Here is a 20,081-nt window from a genome sequence, read left to right on the forward strand (position 1 = left end):
AAGATGTACCAAAAGTCCGTGGTGTATAGATTGGACCTCAGTCTGAGTACGAGAAACTTTATACATCTTTAGGCATTTTCTGTCCAATAGTGCAGCTTAAGTGCTAGATTGAAAAACTAAAGGGTAATATAACTGAGGTGAAAAGGATGAACAAGAGAATTAAAAACACCTAAATTAGCAATATTATAAATACGAACAAGAATAAGTTCCGACAGAGCTTTGATACAGAGGCAGTATTGCTTATCATGAGAGTGTTTGACAATGCCACAGGCATAAGACCATAATACCATTGGAAATCAGAACAGGCATAGGCCATTCAGCTCTTCAAGTCTGCTCCACCATTCAATAGGATCATGGCTGAGTCAACATTTCTCACGTTCATTTTCCCTCCCTTTCCCCATGAATCTTGATTCCCTTGCATTTATTTATTCTTGCAGATAGTCCTCAATTTTATACCTGCTGTAACAAAGATTTTTTGACACAACTGTAATATTTCTACAAAGTTCAGAGTAAGTATCCCTTTTTTGAAAAACTAAAACCTTTAAATAAGCGGAAGAAAAATCATGTTTGCAGGAGAAAGCTGAGTTGTTGGTGCCTTGCAAGACATTAGGATATTGCCCTTTTGTGATAACAGTATATCAGAACAACCATTGCACATAAAATGCCTACAGTGCAAGTTGTTAGTGTTTGTGAAATCTGCAGCCATCAAGCTTTTCTTTGCACAGCAACTTATGCAGAGTAGTGGTTTCTGTCTCACAGATCACTATTGACAGCTGCAAAAAGCTGGCTGTACTCCACAGAAATCACATAACTATGTCTTCCTGTCACTCTCTTACAGACCTCAGGTTCAAAACTACTGGAGCTACTGAGCAAACAAGCAATTATAAAAGTGAGTGAGAGTGAAAGCATTCAAAAACACAGGTGACAGGTTATTGTAGGCTGCTGACATAAAGAAGCAGGTTTTATGGCACAGTGGGTAGTTCCTCTGCCCCTGGAGCAGAAGCTCAGAGTTTAAGACCCACTCCAGGACAAGATGGACAAAGAAAGTGCATGCATATTGCAGCTAAATCAGTTGATTTATCGCCTTGCCAAAGCTATCACCATGTTGTAAAATTACATTTCTGGAAGATCAACATGGTTTCAGTCAGATTAAACAACATCTTTCACCAAGGTGATGGTCCACCAGCAGTAGTTAATGTTTGTCTTTGAATGTCTCCCTGTAAAACACAAAATCTTGAACACACAGTTATATATCATGATGCTGCCTGAAGTGAATGTCAAGCACTAAGAGCTAGAGAGATTCCTTATCAGGTTTGTGTGGAAAGACGTTTTAAGCTTCTACTATCATCACTATCTAAAGCTCCACACTACAAAATGCATGCAAAAGCCCCGGACACTAAGGGCAATTTAGCATGGTCAATCTCCCTAATAGAAATTCCTAACTTATAGAGGTTGATAAAATTATGAGGTGTATGGTTAGAGTGAATAGCCAATGCCTTTTTCCCAAGGTCAGGGAATCCAAACTAGAGTGCATAGGTTTAAGGTGAGAGGGGCAAGATTTAAAAGGGACCTGAGAGACTACTTTTTCACGCAGAGGGTGGTGTGTGTATGGAATAAGTTACCAGAGGTGCTGGAAATTGGTACAATTACAACATTTAAAAGACATTTGGATAGGTACATGAATAGGAAGGATTTAGAAGGATATGGGCCAAATGCTGGAAAATGGGAGGAGATTAATTTAGAATATCTGGTCAGCATGGACAAGTTGGACCGAATGATCTATTTCCGTGCAGTATGACTGCATGACTCTAACTGCATGTTGCTACAAAAGCTTGGCATAGCTGAGTACTCTATAACTTTTATATGTACATATACACATGATCAAATTTAGAGTTTCATCAGAAAAGATCTGCCCTCGAGGTGCCTGTGGTGATGAAGAGACAGTCTCCTGCCTCTTTCTAGAATGTGCCTTTACAAAGAAGGTCTGGAAAGTGGTAGAGTGCTTTTTGTTGAGGTTCAGCCTAAGCAGCATCTTGATGCATGACTCTGTGTTCTAGAGTCTGGGATTCACAAGCTGTTCCCAGGGAGACATTCAAAGACAAACATTAACTACTGCTGGAGGATCATCAACCTGGCAAGAGATGCTGGTTGTTCTATCCGAAACTTTGTTGATCTTCCAGGAATGTATTTTTACAATTTTTTTATGAATGAAGTAAATTTTTGGAGAAAAAAAATGATTGGAAGAGCTTTGACTACCAGTTCTATCTACTTCTATCGATCAGAATATAACAGGGCTATTTGAAAGCAGAAGGAACAAAACAACATAAAAAATAAATGAACAGGGGTAGGTTATTCAGGCTCTCAAAACTACCCAACTAGTCACTAAGATTGTAACTGATCTAATATGACCATAATGTCATTTCCCAACCTAACCTCCATAACTCCCTTCTTGATCAAAAATCTTAGTCAGTTTAGTATGTTGAATGAAGCAACCTGCAAATGTTAAGTTCCAAATTTCCAATTACTAATGATCTTCTGAGCAGATGAAATTTCTCCTCACCTCCAGCTTTAATGAGGTCCTTTACTTGTAAACTGCACCTCCTAGTTCTAGATTTTAACTATGAGAGGAATCCGCAAGGACTGTCTTGGCATCCGCCTTGTCAAGCTCCTCAGGATCACATACATTTCAAGAAAATCACCTGTTATTCTTCTAAACTCCAATGCTCAGCCTGTCCAACCTTTCCTCATAAGAAACCCTCCCCACCATCATAGATACAAGTCATATGAATCTTCTTTCAATTGTTTCAAATGCATTTATATCCTTTCACTAACCAAAGCTATGTACAGTACTCCATGTGTGGTGTTACCAAAATGCCCCTACTTTTCTCTTTCATTCACTTTGCAATAATAACATTCCAGTTCCCTTGCTAATTACTTTTTGGTGTTGCATGCTGACATTTTGTGATTCATGTAGAAGGACACCCAGGTCCTTTTGTACAATATCATTCAGCAGTTTGCCTGAACTAATACTCTGCTTTGCTGCTTTTTCTGCCAAAGTCAACTGCCTCATAAAACGAATGGAAAGATTTTTAAACTATCATTTTCAAATAAATAAGCTAAGTCAAAAGAAAGAGTCAAACATTAAGTGATGGATCATTTTTACAGTGTGGAAGCAGGCCAAGTGGCCCACTGAGTCTACACCAACTCTCTGAAAAGCATCCCATCCAGACCCACCCCATCACCCTTAATTTCCCATGGCTATTCCACTTAGACTGCATATGCCTGGACACTATGGGCAATTTAGCATGGCCAATCCACCTTATCTGTACACCTTTGGACTGTACGAGGAAACCAGAGCACTCAGAGAAAACCCACACTGACACAAGGAGAACAAGTAAACTCCATACTGACAGTTGGCCAAGGCTGAAATTGAACTTTGGTCTCCTCCACTATGAAGCAGCAGTGCTAACTACCATGGTACTAGCAATCTACCAGCAATCCCAAAATATCCAGACCTCTCTGACCATTGTTCTCACCTCACCTATAAAAATACTCTCAGTGCCATTTGCTGTCACATAAACACTCTCAGTCTTTTTCATTAGCAAAAGTGGCACACCTTACCTCAAAGACTTTCAGCTGCATTGTGAAGATTTGCAAGTTTTACCAACTCTTTTCCTTGAGTCTCACCCCTCCCCATATTTTTACAATATCTTCTGACTTTCTCCTCTTTGACTGTGAATGCTTTGTCCTTAGAAAAGCCCTCAGCTTCATCCCCTCACATTCTACCTTAATGAATTTCAAACTTGGAACAATGCTCGGTTTAGCACTTCTTCCATCATCTCTGCCTCCTTGCATTTCAAACTACTGAAGTGGTGATTTTCAGAGCATACATATGAGCCATACATTTTAAACTTATAAAAAAGAATTAATTAGCACACTCTCTTTTCCATTACACTAAACCTGTTCACCTGATGGATAGGGAAAAACTTGTTCAGTGCTGATTCTGCCCTGGAAAATGTTCACACCAAAAGAAACTGATTCCTACAAATGGAACAAACAAAACCATGTTATTTAATTAAAATTCCCAGAGCTCACACAGCACTTCACAAAAACATCAGTACAGTATATAGAAAATTAAATATAGAACTGCATTATTTTTCAGACCTAGAATCATTTCAATGTGATTCCAATGATTTTATTTGCACTACAATTTGTGAATTATCATTACGGTTTACTATTTCATACTTTGCAGTTCTGAGGGCAAACTGAAGTATGTTAAACATTTTCACTTTTGGAACCAGGGTTCCATTTAAAACTTTGCTGAAAGGATGTGATTTTGGGCTTTGATTATGGGCTCCAGAGGTCTCATATAAAATGCGATCTGCTAGTCTCAACTCAGTTTTTATAAGAAAAACACACAAGGATTGCTCTGAATTAGGCCTCAATTGGCATCTCACAGCAGTTCTCCCTCAAAGCATCTTACAGCAATGCTTCCCAAAGTTTTCCCACTGTGATCCCAAGTTACTGTATAGCTGTGAGAGTAGGCAGGAAGCAGACCTATGTGAGCAAAGATGGAAGCAAGAAAGCTGGGGTGGCAGGGGTGGGGAGGCACAGAGTGTCACATAGTCCACTGCTGCCTTGGGAGCACACCTGTTCCAAATTTCAACTTTCAATCCTATTTTGGGTCCCGACCCCCATTTTGGGAAGCTCACATCCAGAGAATTGTCTTCCCAATGGTCTAAGTGGAAAGATTTCAGTTCCCAACATTTTGCACAAAAAGCTTATTATTTGTTACTATTTTTCAGAGAAATTAATTTATGCTTTTGAAAGGAAAATGTAATTGAATATAATAAAAGATAAATATGAATTAAAACAAAAATAGTTAAGTTCATCAACTTTATCTTCAGTATTAAACACATGAAATAATTTACAATGCCATTCTCCCATTATCAGACTTGCATATCTAATTCTGTGAATTGAGAAAAAAATGGAATAGATGATGGATGGACACAAAGATTATGAATAAAGCTAATTATGTGTCAGGGTTACTAATACCAATCAAATGGGAGATAACATTACTGCTCCAGATCAGATGGGGGATAAGACTGCAATTTTTTCAGACAACTGTACTTCAGATGTGCTGAAGTAATCAGGATCAGAGTTAACTGTAATAAACTTCTACAATATGCATTTAATAAAATACAGCAGCATCTGATGAGCCACCAAATTATTCATTTTAGTATTTCACACAGAAGCAGTTTCAATGGAAACAGTTAACACTCCAAAAAAACTTCCACATTGAGAACTTCCCATGGATGATACAGAGTAGGGAGGCGTGGTAAAGACAATATGGTGCACTGCAGCCATTCAATTACGGCCCAGGAGACAACAAAGTACATCTGAATTCAATAATTGGGGCCGAGACCTGTAAAGGTCCCAGTCTGTTATTGTCGACAGCCAAGAAGGTGCATCTGTGCTTGGCATGGCAGCTGTGAGCATGTACTGGGAGGGCTGGGGCTAGGGCTGGTGCAGCACCTGGCTCCTGTATGTGATACATTGATGGTTCCAGTAGCCACTGCTGTCAGCCGAGGTCACACTTGTGACTCTGCACATCAATTTGCCAATCACAACTGTGCCATCCTTGGCACATTCAGAAGTAGCCTAGACAGTGCAATAAGGTGGAGGCTGGTACAATTACAACATTTAAAAAGCATCTGGAAGGGTGTATGAATAGGAAGGGTTTGGAGGGATACTGGCCAAGTGTTGGCAAATGGGACTACATTAATTTAGGATAGCTGGTCAGCATAGATGAGTTGGACTGAAGGGTCTGTTTCTGTGCTAGACACCTCTATGACTCTGTGACTCTAAGATGGAACATTCCCTATTTTATTGCAGATCAGACATTTCAATTTCAGCTGTGACCAATGTCTCCTCTTTGACCTGGCAAGAACAGAAGCAAATAAAATAGATTTTGGTTGCTCTCAAAGTATTCCCAATGAAAACAGCTTGCTTCTGAAATAGCAACAATTGGAAATCTCTCTCAAATGCAATATTAATAGCTGGTGTCAGGAATAAAAACATTCAAAATGACACAGTTGTGGATTAGCTGAAACATTTTTTCAATATAGCATCATATTTGACTAACTGCTGATTCTCTTTGCAAAAATTGGGAATATTCTGCAGTCATCAATACTACCATAAAAACGAGGGGATCCTGCTGATTCAGAATACAACTTGCCAAAGGTTATAGCAATTTAAAAAATACACACCATCTTGTACAGAAGGCTATTTTTAATATCACTGGTGACATACAAGAGTTACACACAAGTAATGGTTAATACATTTTCGCTGGAAATATATAATCCATTTGAATTCTTGCATTATTACTGGCATTCAACAACTTACATTTAGGTAGTTCATTTAACATTTTAAATGGCCAATTAAAACCAAATGCTGTGGAGGACTAAAAATTTGAATGGCCAAATGCATAGTTTTGAAGAGGCTTTTAAGACAAAATGAGAAATCACAATGTAGGTATGAGTGCTAACCACATGGTGGGCAGCATGGTGGCTCAGTAGTTAGCACTTCTGTCTCACAGTGCCAGGGACCCAAGTTGATTCCATCTCGACTGACTGTCTGTGTGAAATTTACACATGCTCCCTGTGCCTGCATGGGATTCCTCCGGTTTCCTCTCATAGTCTAAAGATATGACATTAGACAGATTGGCCATGCTAAATTGTCCTTGTGTCCAGGAATGTGTAGGTTAGGTGGATTAGCCATGAGAAATGCAGGACTAGAGGGATAGGGTAGAGGGTGGGTCTGGGTGGGATGCTCTTTGGAGGGTCAGTGTGGACTTGATGGGCCAAATGGCCTGTTTCCACATTGTAGGGATTCTATGATTCTTGATTGAGGCCAGGAAAAAAAAAATCTTCATTCAAAGAATTCAAATTTTTGGAATTCTCTGACCCAGAGTATTCAGAATGGTCAGTCATTCATCAAATCCAAGACAGAAGCTGATAGAATTTGGGGCACAAAGGAAAATAAAGGCAGATGGAGGTGAGACAGAAGTTCATATGCGATCTTGTTGAATTGTGGAGCAGGCTTGCAGGCTCAAAAGCTCAAAAGTGGTACTTCAGCTATTATTTAAATTCTTACTTTAAAAATAATATGAGTATCATACAAAAGCATTTCAACAGTTTGGCTCACCTTTTTTCCTTTACTTGCAAAGTGGGCATTAAACTGCAAAGTGGGAATAAATACTCCTAGTAAACATCTATTGGAGATAGGAATGTGACATGTACAGAATATTAGAAAACCATTAGTATTACTTAAACAGTGTCAGACAACTCAGAAAATAATGTGCTATATCATTTTTACAGGCATATTTTAACATTTCAATACCAAATATGAACTGATTTTAAAGCAGCCTGTGAATAACATCCCTATGAATTGGGTTTGTAAAATCAACTTGTTTTAGATGAATCCATCTTAGATTGAAGCTTATGAAATTGAGGTGAATTTTTTGACCTGTTTAGGAAGCTGGCTGAGCAACAGGAGACAAACAGAATGATAGTGGATACTTTAAGTAGGTGGATTGAATTAATAGTATCTCTCATCGATCCATGTTGGATCCTCAACTCTATATTGTGTATATGTATGATGTTGTTGATGGGACAGAACCACATATACAAGTTTGTTGATGGCACAAAGATCAAAAGCATTGTAAGCAAGGTAGATGGAAGTCTAACATTACAAGGGAGTTAGATGAGGGGCTTCTCCTGATCTCCCAACATAACTAATCAAAAGACAGACAGAAGATTTACCCCAGCCTTTATTCACGGGAGATCCACCTTCTCTTCCCTTTGTTACTTTTACTGGTTAATATAAGCCAATTTCAATAATGATGCTATCAGTCCATCTGATCTACTCCACAAAAGCACCCCTACCCTACTTCGCTTCATGCTTTCATTATAATTTTCTATTCCCTGCTCCCTCAAATCTGATCTAGCTTGCTCTTAAATGCATCTCTGCTATTTGAAGGCTTTCCCTCCCTTCAGATAAAAACAATTGTTTGCCCTCTCCTGGAACAGTGTCCAGTTCCGGGCACTACATTTTGGCAGGAATGTGAAAACATTAGACAGAGTCTAAAAAAAATCACTAATATGATGATTCATTTACTTGGTGAGAAACTGCAATTATGTGCATAGAATGAAGAAGTTTGGACTGTACTCCCTAAAGATGGTAGAACTATTCAAAATCATGAAGGGGCAAAGTGGCTTGAGAGAAGCTGCTTCCACTATTGGAAGATTTAAGGAGCAGCGGGCGCTTATTTGAGGCAATTGGAATTGGGATATTGGGAAGAAGAAACTTGGTTCAGACAGAGTGAGTTCGGATCTGCAATGCACTGTCCCAGATTGCGGTGGAAGCAAAATCAATTGAACATTTCAGAAGGGAGTTAGATTATTGAAAAGTATAAAAACCGCAGCTGGGTAAATGCTGGGAAGCGGAACGAGCTGACTTGGCTTATATTAACCAGTAAAAGTAACAAAGGGAAGAGAAGGTGGATCTCCCGTGAATAAAGGCTGGGGTAAATCTTCTGTCTGTCTTTTGATTAGTTATGTTGGGAGATCAGGAGAAGCCCCTCATCTAACTCCCTTGTAATGTTAGACTTCCATCTACCTTGCTTACAATGCTTTTGATCTTTGTGCCATCAACAAACTTGTATATGTGGTTCTGTCCCATCAACAACATCTTATGATCCACCACTTGATTGCAATCTGAAAATGACTGGGCGGGATTGGTTCCCTCTGGACAATTTGAAGTCCATGAATGAGTCTCAGTGATACCGGTGGGTGGGAGGCCTGTATATCCTCGGATTGAGCAATGCTCACCTCTTGGCAATGGGATTAGGAGCCCGCGAGTGCATGATGGGCGTTCGGCGGGCGCAACTCCGCAGCACCAGGCGGAAGAGCATCGTAAGGTCTGGTCTCTGAAACCAGAAACTTAGAAGGAGGCAACGCGTTCAGCCCTCGCTGCCCAACACCGCCATCCGCAGCACGGCGCCTCTGCAATGCAGCCTCACGGCCCCAAGTTAGCCTCGTCTCATCGGAGAGACGGTGCAGGCCGCTGCTGTTCTCCGCACCCTCTTTTAAACGGCGAGGGAGCCTCGTCTCCAGGGCAACTGTTCTGTGACGCCAGCCGTGACAATTTTGGGTGAAAAGTGATTCAAGTTTGCCAGTGGAACATTTGAGGATTTGCTGTCCTTGATTCCCGGGCAGGCTGGTGTTGAAATGCTTCCAGCTCCTCAACCCTCAGTTCATTTAGTTCGTTAATTCTTCACAGATTTCTGTCTGCCATGCCCTCATTTGAAGCCCAATCAACTAATGAAAATATGAAATAGGAACAGCATTCTACCCCTCCAGACTGTTCTACCATTCAATAAGATCATTGCTAATTTGTTTGTGTTTAGAATTTCACATTCTGACCTACCCTGATAACCTTTGGCCTTCCTGTATAATATGAATCTATCCACTTCTAAAATATTCAATGACTCAACTTTGAGACAGAGAGTTCTGAAGTTGCACAAACTTCTGAGAGAAAACATTTCTCTGTGTCTCTGTCCCAACAGAGCCATTCCTAATTTTAATTTTAAAAATGTTTCCTTGTTCTGGATCACAAGGAAATTCTTTCCACAACCCCTTGACAAGGTCATTCAGGATTTCATACAGTTCAATCAAGTCACTTGTCCTTCTTCTAAACTCAAATGGAAACAAAACCAGCCTGTCCAATCCAATTCATCCTCATAAGGCATCAATCCAGCTATCATTCTAGTAAACTTCCTTTGAACCACTTCCAATGCACTTACCTTCTTCCTTATATAACACCAGAGCCATACAGTTACGGAAATGTAATCTTACCAGTGAACCATATATCTGGAGAATAACCCTTCTACTTTTACGTTGGAGTTGGAGCAGCACAAGGGGACGTGTGTCCCAGAGCAACATGAGGGGAAACATGTCCTGAAGATCCGTGAGAGGAAAAACAAGTTCTGGAGCAACGCAGCTTACCTTGATGCAGCTGAGTGTCTGGCGGAGTGGACTGAAGGCTTAGAACAGTATGGAACTGTAGTTGGACTGAGGCCTGATGCAGGTGGTTAGACCACATGCTTACTATGCTGCTGCAATGTAATGTCGATCTTAAATTCTTTACCTGCCACTAGAGGCAGCCATTGTAAAAACTTTTGACTATACACCTATACTTCTGTACTGGAGGACACGTGACAATAATGGATATCTATTCTAAAGGAGAGCATCCCATTAACTTTCTTGAAAATGTGACGTACCTGTGTATTTAAGGTTTTATGACTCATCAAATGCCCTCTGGAAATCCAAATATATCTATCCTGTTAACCACATTACATGTTACTTCTTGAATTAAGTCTCATAAATTGGTTTTTAAATTATTTCCTTTTTAAAAACTTTTTCCAATTACTTTGAGTTTTCCCTAAGTATGCAGCTAAACCTCTTTAATAATCGATTGTAATACCTTCCCCATGACAAATATCAAGGTTGATAGTTTTCTGTTTCTGCTCACTCCATTCATGTAAGGAGTCCTTTTTTTAAAATTTTTCATTGAACAGGAACCTTTGCCAAATCCAGGATATCTATTCAACACCAATTCATCTACTAACTTACCAGCCATGTCTTTCAAAACTCTAAGATGAAGTCCATCTGAATAATATTGATTTAGAAAAGGATTTTCTGACAAAAACCCTAAATCTGTGTTTCTCCACTTTGATTTAATGCCAACGTTCTGGAGTTTTTTTTGTTTCTGTGTATGTTGTAGCATCCTTCCTATAGGAATTTTGGGCATGTACAACAAGAGAGAGAAAACATTGAAAGATATGAGCCTGCTTTTGGGTTTAGAAACGTCAGAGGTTGATTTTAGCTTAGAAAAACCCAGATAATGGAAAGCTGAAATGAAAACAAAAAACTGTTGAAGAAACTCCTGCATGTCAGAAGTGGAATTAATAATTGTACTGGTTAAACAATTAAACTTTGACATATAATCAGGATACTTCTTAAACTAAAATAGGAGCCAAAGCATATGTTAAATCATCATACGTACAGTTTCTTCTTTTATACCTTGGCTGATGAAAAGGGTATTAGCAATGCTACCAGTCACATACAGTAATACAATGACCCAATCTTAGCCTGGGATTTTTAGATTGAAGCCTGAAACAATGTAATATATGTTAAACTGTCGGCATCAGTTTATTGAATACACAGAATCGTCAGGAGCCTGTGCATGGAAAGAATGATAAATTTAAAGTTTTATCCATGATCATTTATCTTTGCTATGTGGGCTATGGTTATCAAAACCCCTTTTTTGTATTCCTACCCTTTTTTGGTGTTGCATAGATTTCCTCTCTTGTATGGCTTCCCCTCACTGAAAAGATTCCCAGTCTGCGGTAACTTACTATACACTGTGACCAACTGATTTTTTTGCGGCATGTCATATTCCCTGCTGTGGCATTTCTCACATTTCGTCAGCCTTGTTCAGGCTTCCTTTCTCTACAGTTTAGTGCTTAGATGGATCTTGAATTCCTTTACACACAGCAGTTCACTTCCACTGGGCTCACTCTTCAAGTTTATCGCCACTTCTATGGTCCTATGGCCGGGCTGGCCTCAGCTTTCACCATTAGCACTGTACTGTCACTGGGTCTCACTTCCGACACTCCTTGGTGCTTGCCTCCAGTTCTTTTTCTACCATGTTGTAAGATCAGTTCTACTCAAAGGTAAGTGAATATTTTCAGACTTTATTTAATATAACTGTACAGAAGGCATGGTGACCTAAGACTGAGGTTCCAATTCAATGTGATCTGACATCACTATGTCATAACACCTTTGACATATGCTCAGTAATTATTCTTAAAGATATTAGCAAACGCTTTACGCTACATGTTGGTGGAGGTTGATATTTGAGGTCTTAACCCCTGACCTCTCCAAACCTAGGGCAGCAGTTATATGGGAAGATCACTACCAGTAAGTTTCCCTCCAAACCTCATATCATTCTGACTTAAAATGATATCACTTTTTTTTCAGTGTCAATGAGTCAAAATCCTGGACTTGCCTCTCTAGCAGTACTCTGGATGCATAAACACAAAATGCAGGCGAGATTGGCTGGACAGCAGGTTAACAATACAGAGTGACACCAATAGTGCGGGTTCAATTCTTACACCAGCTGAGGTCACCATAAGGAATCTGTCTTTTCAAACTCACCCTGCCCCGAGGCATGGTGATTCTCAGGTTAAACGTACAACCAGCTATCTCTCTGTCTCTAATGAGAGAGCAGTCTTACAGTCCTCTCAGACTATTGGCAACCACTATTACTGCATCAAATGGACTGCAGCAGTTCAAGAAGCCAGCTTACTACCATCTTCTCCAGTGCAGTTAGGGATGGACAATAAATGCTGAGCCAACTGGTGACACCAACTTCTGTGAAAGATATAAAAATGTGCAATTCCTGACAGATGATCCCCTGGGAGCTGGGACAGGTTTGGATGTCTGCGAGGGCTTTTGGTATGTTATCCTGCATTTTTGTGTTTTGAACTGTGCAAAGAATGTCCGGCAAACCGAAGAGAGATTTTCAAGATTCATTGGGAAAAAGGAGATCTTAAGATGGAAGTCATAGCTCTTAATTATCTATAAATCAGCAGTGTCACGAGAAAACAAAATTAATTAAAACCAATTTAGCTTCTAACTAAAGCAAGATTCTAAGATAATTAAGCAGTATCACTTTCTAAGTTAGAAACCAAAATGTTTGTCTATTAAAAACAAAATTCTGTGCTGTTGTGAGATTGCACCTATTTGGGAGGTGCAAGTCTGAATAAGTAACTCATGTTCATATTCATAGAATTCCTATGAAGCAGGCTATTCAGCCCATCGAGTCCACATTGACTCTCTGAAGAGCACCCCATCCAGACCCTATAGCCCTGCATTTCCCAAGACTCAGTCAACTAGCCTGCACATTCCTGGACACTTTGGGCAATTTAGCATGGCCCATCCACCTCACCTGCACATCTTTGGGCTGTGGGAGGAAACCAGAGAAAATGGGGAAAATGCACAAACTCCACACAGACTTCCGCCTTAAGGTAGAATCAAACCCGAGTCCGTGGTGCTGTGAGGTAGTAGTGCTAACCATTAAGCCAATTACCAATGCACTAGCCTCTGTTTCTTTATCAATATTCACAGATTATTGTTAGAATATTTCAAAAAATTGTTCCTGTATTCTCCACAATTCTCACTGAGTCATAGAACATAGAACAGTACAGCACAGAACAGGCCCTTCAGCCCACGATGTTGTGCCGACCACTGATCCTCATGTATGCACCCTCAAATTTCTGTGACAAAGCGACCTTGTCTTAACTGAGAAAGAAATAGACATATTGAAATTCTAACGTAATGATCAGTGATAATTACAGTCTTATCAGCAGGCCAGGTTACAGGTTTACTAACTTTTAGATATTGCTGCCAGTTCCTTTAAGTTTTAGAGTTCTTGATGCAATATCATTTTATCAGATCAACAGAATTAAAATGAAGAAATAGCACACACTTCAGAAGAGTTCTGCATGTTCTGTACAAAGTAGTTATTTCTCGGCTAACTAATATTGCATGAAAGTGCCATTGACCAAAATGGCACAGACCTCAACGAAATTCCTTTGTTCCAATGATTGTGTAACATCTCTTCAAAGTTCGCCAGTTCCAGCATTCCACCCCCACATCCTTTTGACAGGAACAGGAGGACGGTTGCTTGTTTTGGCAAAAAAAAGACTGGCTATAGAACCTGATAAAATACTTCTCCAAGTTAATTGCCTCTCACAAAGCTGACAGAACAAATTTACTTCAGAATCAGATCAACAATAAGGTAGGAATATGCTAAGAGTTTTATGTTTATGTTTTCACCAGCCTTGCTTTCTCTTTACTTCCAGGCAATCTACTCAGATGTTTGGATGAATAGTTATTTTGCCATCTGTACAAATAGGTTTTGCTTTATCTCGCAATATGTTTTTATCCCATCCAGTTACTGAAGCATCTTATAAAGATTCAAATTAATCACCAGATATTTAATACTAAGTGGAAACAGTGATTGATCTTTGCTGAAATGTTACTTCTTAAATGTACGGTACCAAAGCAATAAATTACAGCTGCCACATTCTGTTGGAGTGTAACTGTTAAAAAGACCAACTGCTCGCTTCCTCCCTGAGTCAAACACAGCAGCTTGAGTGCTGAGAAAATTCTATGTTTTTGTTAAGCAACATTTTGCTGGGTGGTCTACTGTAGAGAACTATCATTCTGTTATTATGAATGAACTGGCTTCCGAATGCAAAAACTGGAAATTGTGCTTATGGGTTTTTGTAACAGTTAACACAAACATTGGACATTTTCTCGGTAAAATAACTATATTAACATGCAGAAATAGCAGAGGTGTGATATCTTATAATTAACACATCAAATATTATAATGTACAAGGTTATACACCATTTAGTAAACCTCTGTTTAATGTCCTAGTTTCTGACCATGATTAGTCTGAAGTAATGTAAGTTGTTCCTTCTGTTTAGTGGAGTATACTGAGCCCAGTTATTAGACTGCTGAGACTGATTTCTAGAGTCTTGTGGTAACCATTTGTCCCTCTTTCCTACTGCGGGCCTGTTCTGGGTGTTCTCCTTGCCAAGCAAATTTATTTTTTCACTCTCCTTCTCTCTAAGATTTTTGCAACATTGCTATTTATGCAAAGGTAATGTTTCCATTGATCATTCAGCTCACTGTCACAGATGTTAGGATCCTATGGAAGGGTTCAGTTCTACAAACAATCATGGAAATCTGAACAAACAACTAAACATTATGATCTGATAACAGATTAGATAGAACACTGAAATTGATACTTTATTGGGAACAAACTACACACTGATTTGTGTGTAAAATGCTATATGGCTAAGCTTAAGTAAAATGCTGTAATGTGTTACTTTTAAATGTTCCATTCCTAACAACAAGGTGCAACGCACAAGAACACAGATCAGAAATCTGGACACAAAGATCAGTTTGCACATTTCACAATAATCCTGATTTTCTATGCAAGCTATTTTGACCCAAACACTCTAGCCTTGATTCTTACTTATCCAATTATGCTCAGTGTATATATGCCAAGTGACCTCCCCAGAATGGGACTTCACGTGATTAAACAACTAATTGAAAGGGTCCTAGAGCATCACAATGTCTGAATTCCAATACAGGAATAACAGCAAGATCAATGCATTTTTCAACCATTTTCCACTAATCATATTATTTGTACGTTTTGTTTCAACAGAGACATTTTGTGGAGAAAATGAACTTAAATGTGAAAATCCTTTGCCATCATGTTTAATTATACTATCAGCTCTATGGTGGTTGAATCAAAGTTTCTTTCAATTGAATATTGAAAAGACTGAAGTCATTGTTTTCAATCCAATTCTAAGTGCTGTTTCTTAACAACTGACTCCATCGCAACAGTCTGAAATGAAACGAGTCCGTTCACAAGCTAGCTGTCATGTCTGATCTCAAGATAAGCCTTTCAATCTCAAATTGTCCAACACTAATTGCATTTATTTTCACCTTTATAACAAAGTTAAAAGTCACACAACACCAGGTTATAGTCCAACAGGTTTGTTTGGAAGCACTAACTTTCAGAGTACCGCTCACAACCACCTGATGAAGGAGCAACACTCCAAAAGCTAGTGCTTCCAAATAAACCTGTTGGACTATAACCTGGTGTTGTGTGATTTTCCACTTTGTCCATCCCAATCCAACACTGGCACCTCCAAGTCACCTCTGTAACAGCACTGACCATACCGATGTCTAAATTTATTTGCTCTGAAACCCTTATTGATACACTTTGTACATCAGATTTTCCTGTTCCATTATCACCCATAATGTGATCAATGCCATCAAAAGCCCTTAACTCACAGGTAGTCCCACTTCTCTCTCAGCTACCTTTCCCCAGCCCCAACCTCCTCTCATTTATCTCTCCACCTCCGAGACTCCCAGCCTCACTCCTGATTAAGTGCTTTTGCCCGCAATGTCAATTTTCCTGCTCCTCAGATGCTGCCTGAGCTGCTGTGCTTTTCCAGCACCACACTTTCTACTCTAATCTCCAGCATCTGCAGTCCTCACTTTCACCCATTCTTCTATCAGCCCTGTGATCTCTGAACTACAATGTGACCTTGATGACTTTGTGCACCAGTCACTGAAAGTAAGCATGCAGGTGCAACCGGCAATAAAGAAGGCAAACTATTTGTTGGCCTTTGTACCATGAGGATTTGAGTGCAGGAACAAGCATGTTTTGTTGCAATTAGACGGGGGATTGGTGAGGCCACACCTGGAATGTTGTGCTCCATTTTGGTCTCCTTTTCTGAGGAAGGATGTTCTTGCTACTGAAGGAGTGCACTGGAAGTTTACCAAATTGGTTCCTGGGATGGCAGGAGTGACATAGGGAAGATTGAGTTGGTTAGGATTGTATTCACTGAAGTTTAGATAAATGGGGGTGGGGCAAGGAGATTCTCATAGAAACATATAAAATTCTGACAAGGCCAGACAGGTTAGATGAAGGAAAGGTGTTCCTGATGGTGAGAGACACGAGAACAAGGGGACATTGTTTGAGGACAAGGGGTAAACCTTTTAGGACTGAGATGAGGAGATATTTATCCAGAGTATAGTGATCTTGTTGAATTCACTACCACAGAAATTGGTCAAAGCCAAAACATTATATGTTTTCAAAAAGGAGGTAAATATAGCTCTTATAACTAAGAAATATGAGGGGAGTGGAATAGTTTATTGAACTCGATGATCAACCATGATCATACTGAATGGTGGAACAGGCTCAAAGGGTGGCCCTGCTCGTATCTTCTACGTTCCAGTCAAGTAATATCTTAATTTATAATTTTTCATTTCAGTCATAAATCTGTCTAGTACTTTATATCTCCCTATCTCTGAAAGCTCTTCCACCTGCGCAGAACTATGGGGAAACTGTGCTCATCAAATTCTGGTTATCTGAGCTAATATTTCCTTGTGTGGCATGGTGTCAAACTTTATTTTAAGACACTCATTAGAACCTTCCCATATTTAAAAATATAAATTTGTTGTTGATGTAACTGTTGTAACTTAGCCACAAGTAATATTGTTATTTTCATGCTTCTCACAAAGTTTAGATCAAATGGATGCCATGAAGATTACTGCAGCGCTATTCCTGAGCTACATTTGCTTTTCATCATCTATGGCCATTTGCCCTAATCAATGTACTTGCTATTTCTCTAACAATACCACAGCTGTGATTTGTGTCTCAATTGAATCTCTTTATGAAGTACCAGAAAACATTCCGCCCAATGCAACAAGAATATCGCTAGAATTCACCAACGTTGGCATCATAGAAGAAAAGGATTTTCTTGGATTTCACCAACTTGAAGAGCTTCATCTCTCAAACAACAGATTGACAAACATCTCTTCAGGTGCACTAAAAGGCCTTCATCAGCTGAGAATCTTGGATTTAACCAACAATTTGCTGACTACAATTGCACCAGAATTATTTAGCACCTCTTTTAATTTAACCACATTGGTATTACTTGGAAACAAATTGCAAACTGTAAATCCATTATGGTTTTATCATCTTCATAGTCTTGAATCATTGGATTTATCGAACAATATGTTGAAATCATTACCTCCCAATTCATTTCAAAACCTGACTAATCTGATAACACTTGATCTTTCCAGTAATAAACTTGAACATTTATCCATTGATTTATTTAACAAAATGTCTAAACTGAAGAGGTTAAATCTGGGTGATAACCAGTTGCGCAGTGTTCTTCCTGGTACCTTTGACCATTTGCTCAATTTGGAATATTTGTTTCTTAATGCTAATCAAATTGGAAAGATCCCAGTAGGGCTGTTTAATAAACTACTGAAGCTAGATACAATGGATCTTTCAAACAACAAATTAGAGTCACTTCCTCCAGGAGTGTTTGATAAACTTTTGCACATCGGGACCAAATGGCAACAAGGTTTAGATGTCTCACTGAATCCATGGGTTTGTAACTGTGAGCTGATGTATCTGTGGAACTGGCTAACAATGAATTCTGAAAAAATGTTCTCACTTGATTCAACAGTATGTGCAAAACCTGAAATAGTCAGGGAGAAACAGATCACAGCACTGACTGAAGTGGAGTTAATGTGTTAAAGTAATTGCCTTCTGAGTCACGTTGTACTTGGTGCTTGTATGAATCATTTCAAATAAATAAAAATAAAGACTTTTCTTCCCATTTTGCTGTGGCATCAAATTTTAGAATAATATGTTTATAAATGAGCTGGTGGCAGCTGACAAATTCTAGGCCAATAAGTTCCATGTTTGATGATTACACAACTAATGTACACATAATCTTTTTCGTTAAAGCATTATGCATAGGATTTGGATTGAGAGGGAGCAGGTCACTTGACCAACATATGCGCTCTACCAGTGGGTCTGCAACATTACAGCATTATTGAAACCCTATAAGTTGCACATCTACTGGCTCTTTATCCAGGTGGTATATAAAGTTGGATGACATGGCAAGAGTTTAATAAAGTATTGGCATTTATAATTGGGGAAGGTTCTCTCTATTCATAATGTATGTGGAAATGGTGAACCCCATCGTTATAAAACTATGCACACTACTCAAATGTTTCTCCCATGCCACTTAGAAAATCAGAACGGATACTTAAAATTCTTCAAGTGGGCTAAATGGTGACATTAATATCCGTTGAGAGTTGGACTATAGAGGAGGTGATGACCTAGTTGTATTATTGCTGCACGACAAATCCAGAGACCTGGTAATATTCTGGAGACTTGGATTCAAATCCTGTAATGGAAGATGGTGACATTTGAATCCAATAAAAATCTGACAATCATTGGTGATAGTTGGAAAAACTATCTGATTCCCTGATGCATTTTAAGGAACAAAATTGCCATTCTTACCTGGTATGGCCTTGAATGAATTAAACAAAACAAAATGAATTACTATGTTGGAAGCCAATGTGAATGTAGAAGAACTAATCCATCCTAACTAAATATCTATCACATGTATGCATCACCAATATAATTGAGAACAAGACAATGGGTGAGGAGAAGTAATGTGTAAAACTTAAATTCATGCGACTTTTACTAGACAAAAAATCACAGGCGTACCTGTTAAGTGGGCCATGTTTTCAAGGGATTTTGGTGTGTGCTTCATTTGGGCCTGAATGAAATGAATAATGGATCATCACAATGGAATAAAACAAAAACAACACAAAATAATTCATGCTAATTATCTAACATGTATTTATTTTATAACAGGATTGGCTATTGACTTGAGATATGATATACTATATAGACTAAAGTGAGAAACTTGAATCAGAAACAACTGTATTAAAATTAAATAAGAATAGTTACAAAGGAGTGAATGTCGATTTAGATGGGGTGCCCTGGAATCCTGCAGAAATGACAGTCGAGGAACAAGGCAAACATTTAAGAAAAATACTTCATTATTCACAACAATGATATATCCCAGTGAGGAAAAAGGATTCTAGGAGGGCAATAAACCAACTATGGTTAACCAGCGAGTGCAGCAAATTGAAAGGAAAAAATACAACCTGCCAAGATCAGTCGTAGGAAGATTGAGACTTATTTTTTTAAAAAACTAGAGGTGACCAAAAGAAAGGGAGAAAATGAATCTTCAAGGGTAAACTAGCAATAAATATTAAATGGACAGCAAGTGGTCAGGATGACATAAAGAGTGGGAGGTAGACAGATTAAGAGAGCAGGAAGAAAGAACATTGCAAATAGAGTATAAAGTGAGAAAATGTATGTTTGTGCACGTTGGCAGGAAGTGTTAAAAATTATTTAAATGCAAAGAGACTGCAGGAAACTGCAAAACAGAGGAATTTGGGAGTTCTCATGCATAAACCGTAAAAAGCTTGCATCCAAGTTCAGCAGCTATTACGAAAGGCCTTTGGAATGCTGGCCTTTATTTCAAAAGG

The 20,081-nt window shown here is 38.9% G+C and overlaps 2 protein-coding genes across 3 annotated transcripts in view; one reads left to right on the forward strand and one right to left on the reverse strand.

The window, feature by feature from the left end:
• LOC140478819 (very long-chain specific acyl-CoA dehydrogenase, mitochondrial-like) overlaps positions 1-9,310 on the reverse strand; it is a 73,778-nt gene extending 64,468 nt beyond the window's left edge. Inside the window, exons 1-3 of the mRNA XM_072572229.1 lie at positions 8,892-9,310; positions 7,207-7,273; positions 3,969-4,041 (exon numbers count right to left, since the gene is read on the reverse strand). Coding sequence (XP_072428330.1) covers positions 3,969-4,041; positions 7,207-7,273; positions 8,892-8,974 — 223 coding nt within the window. The 5' untranslated portion in view covers positions 8,975-9,310. The remainder of the gene's footprint in view (positions 1-3,968; positions 4,042-7,206; positions 7,274-8,891) is intronic.
• Positions 9,311-13,752: 4,442 nt separating this feature from the next.
• On the forward strand, positions 13,753-18,346 carry LOC140478820 (uncharacterized). Of its 2 annotated transcripts, none has more exons than XM_072572232.1 (2): positions 13,753-13,926; positions 17,243-18,346. In XM_072572232.1, the coding sequence occupies exon 2, from the start codon at positions 17,248-17,250 to the stop codon at positions 18,262-18,264; it is 1,017 nt and encodes a 338-aa protein (XP_072428333.1). In that variant the 5' UTR covers positions 13,753-13,926; positions 17,243-17,247; the 3' UTR covers positions 18,265-18,346. The 2 variants fall into 2 exon arrangements, with proteins under 2 accessions (XP_072428333.1, XP_072428331.1); XM_072572230.1 differs by having other exon boundaries at positions 13,754-13,926; positions 17,238-18,346.
• The last annotated feature ends 1,735 nt before the right edge of the window (positions 18,347-20,081 follow it).

Source organism: Chiloscyllium punctatum, chromosome 6 (genome assembly GCF_047496795.1).
Source record: "Chiloscyllium punctatum isolate Juve2018m chromosome 6, sChiPun1.3, whole genome shotgun sequence".
In the NCBI taxonomy this organism is placed as follows: Eukaryota; Metazoa; Chordata; class Chondrichthyes; order Orectolobiformes; family Hemiscylliidae; genus Chiloscyllium; species Chiloscyllium punctatum.

Coding starts and splice junctions, on each gene's coding strand:
- LOC140478820 (XM_072572232.1), top strand. CDS start 17,248: ATGGATGCCATGAAGATTACTGCAGCGCTATTCCTGAGCTACATTTGC.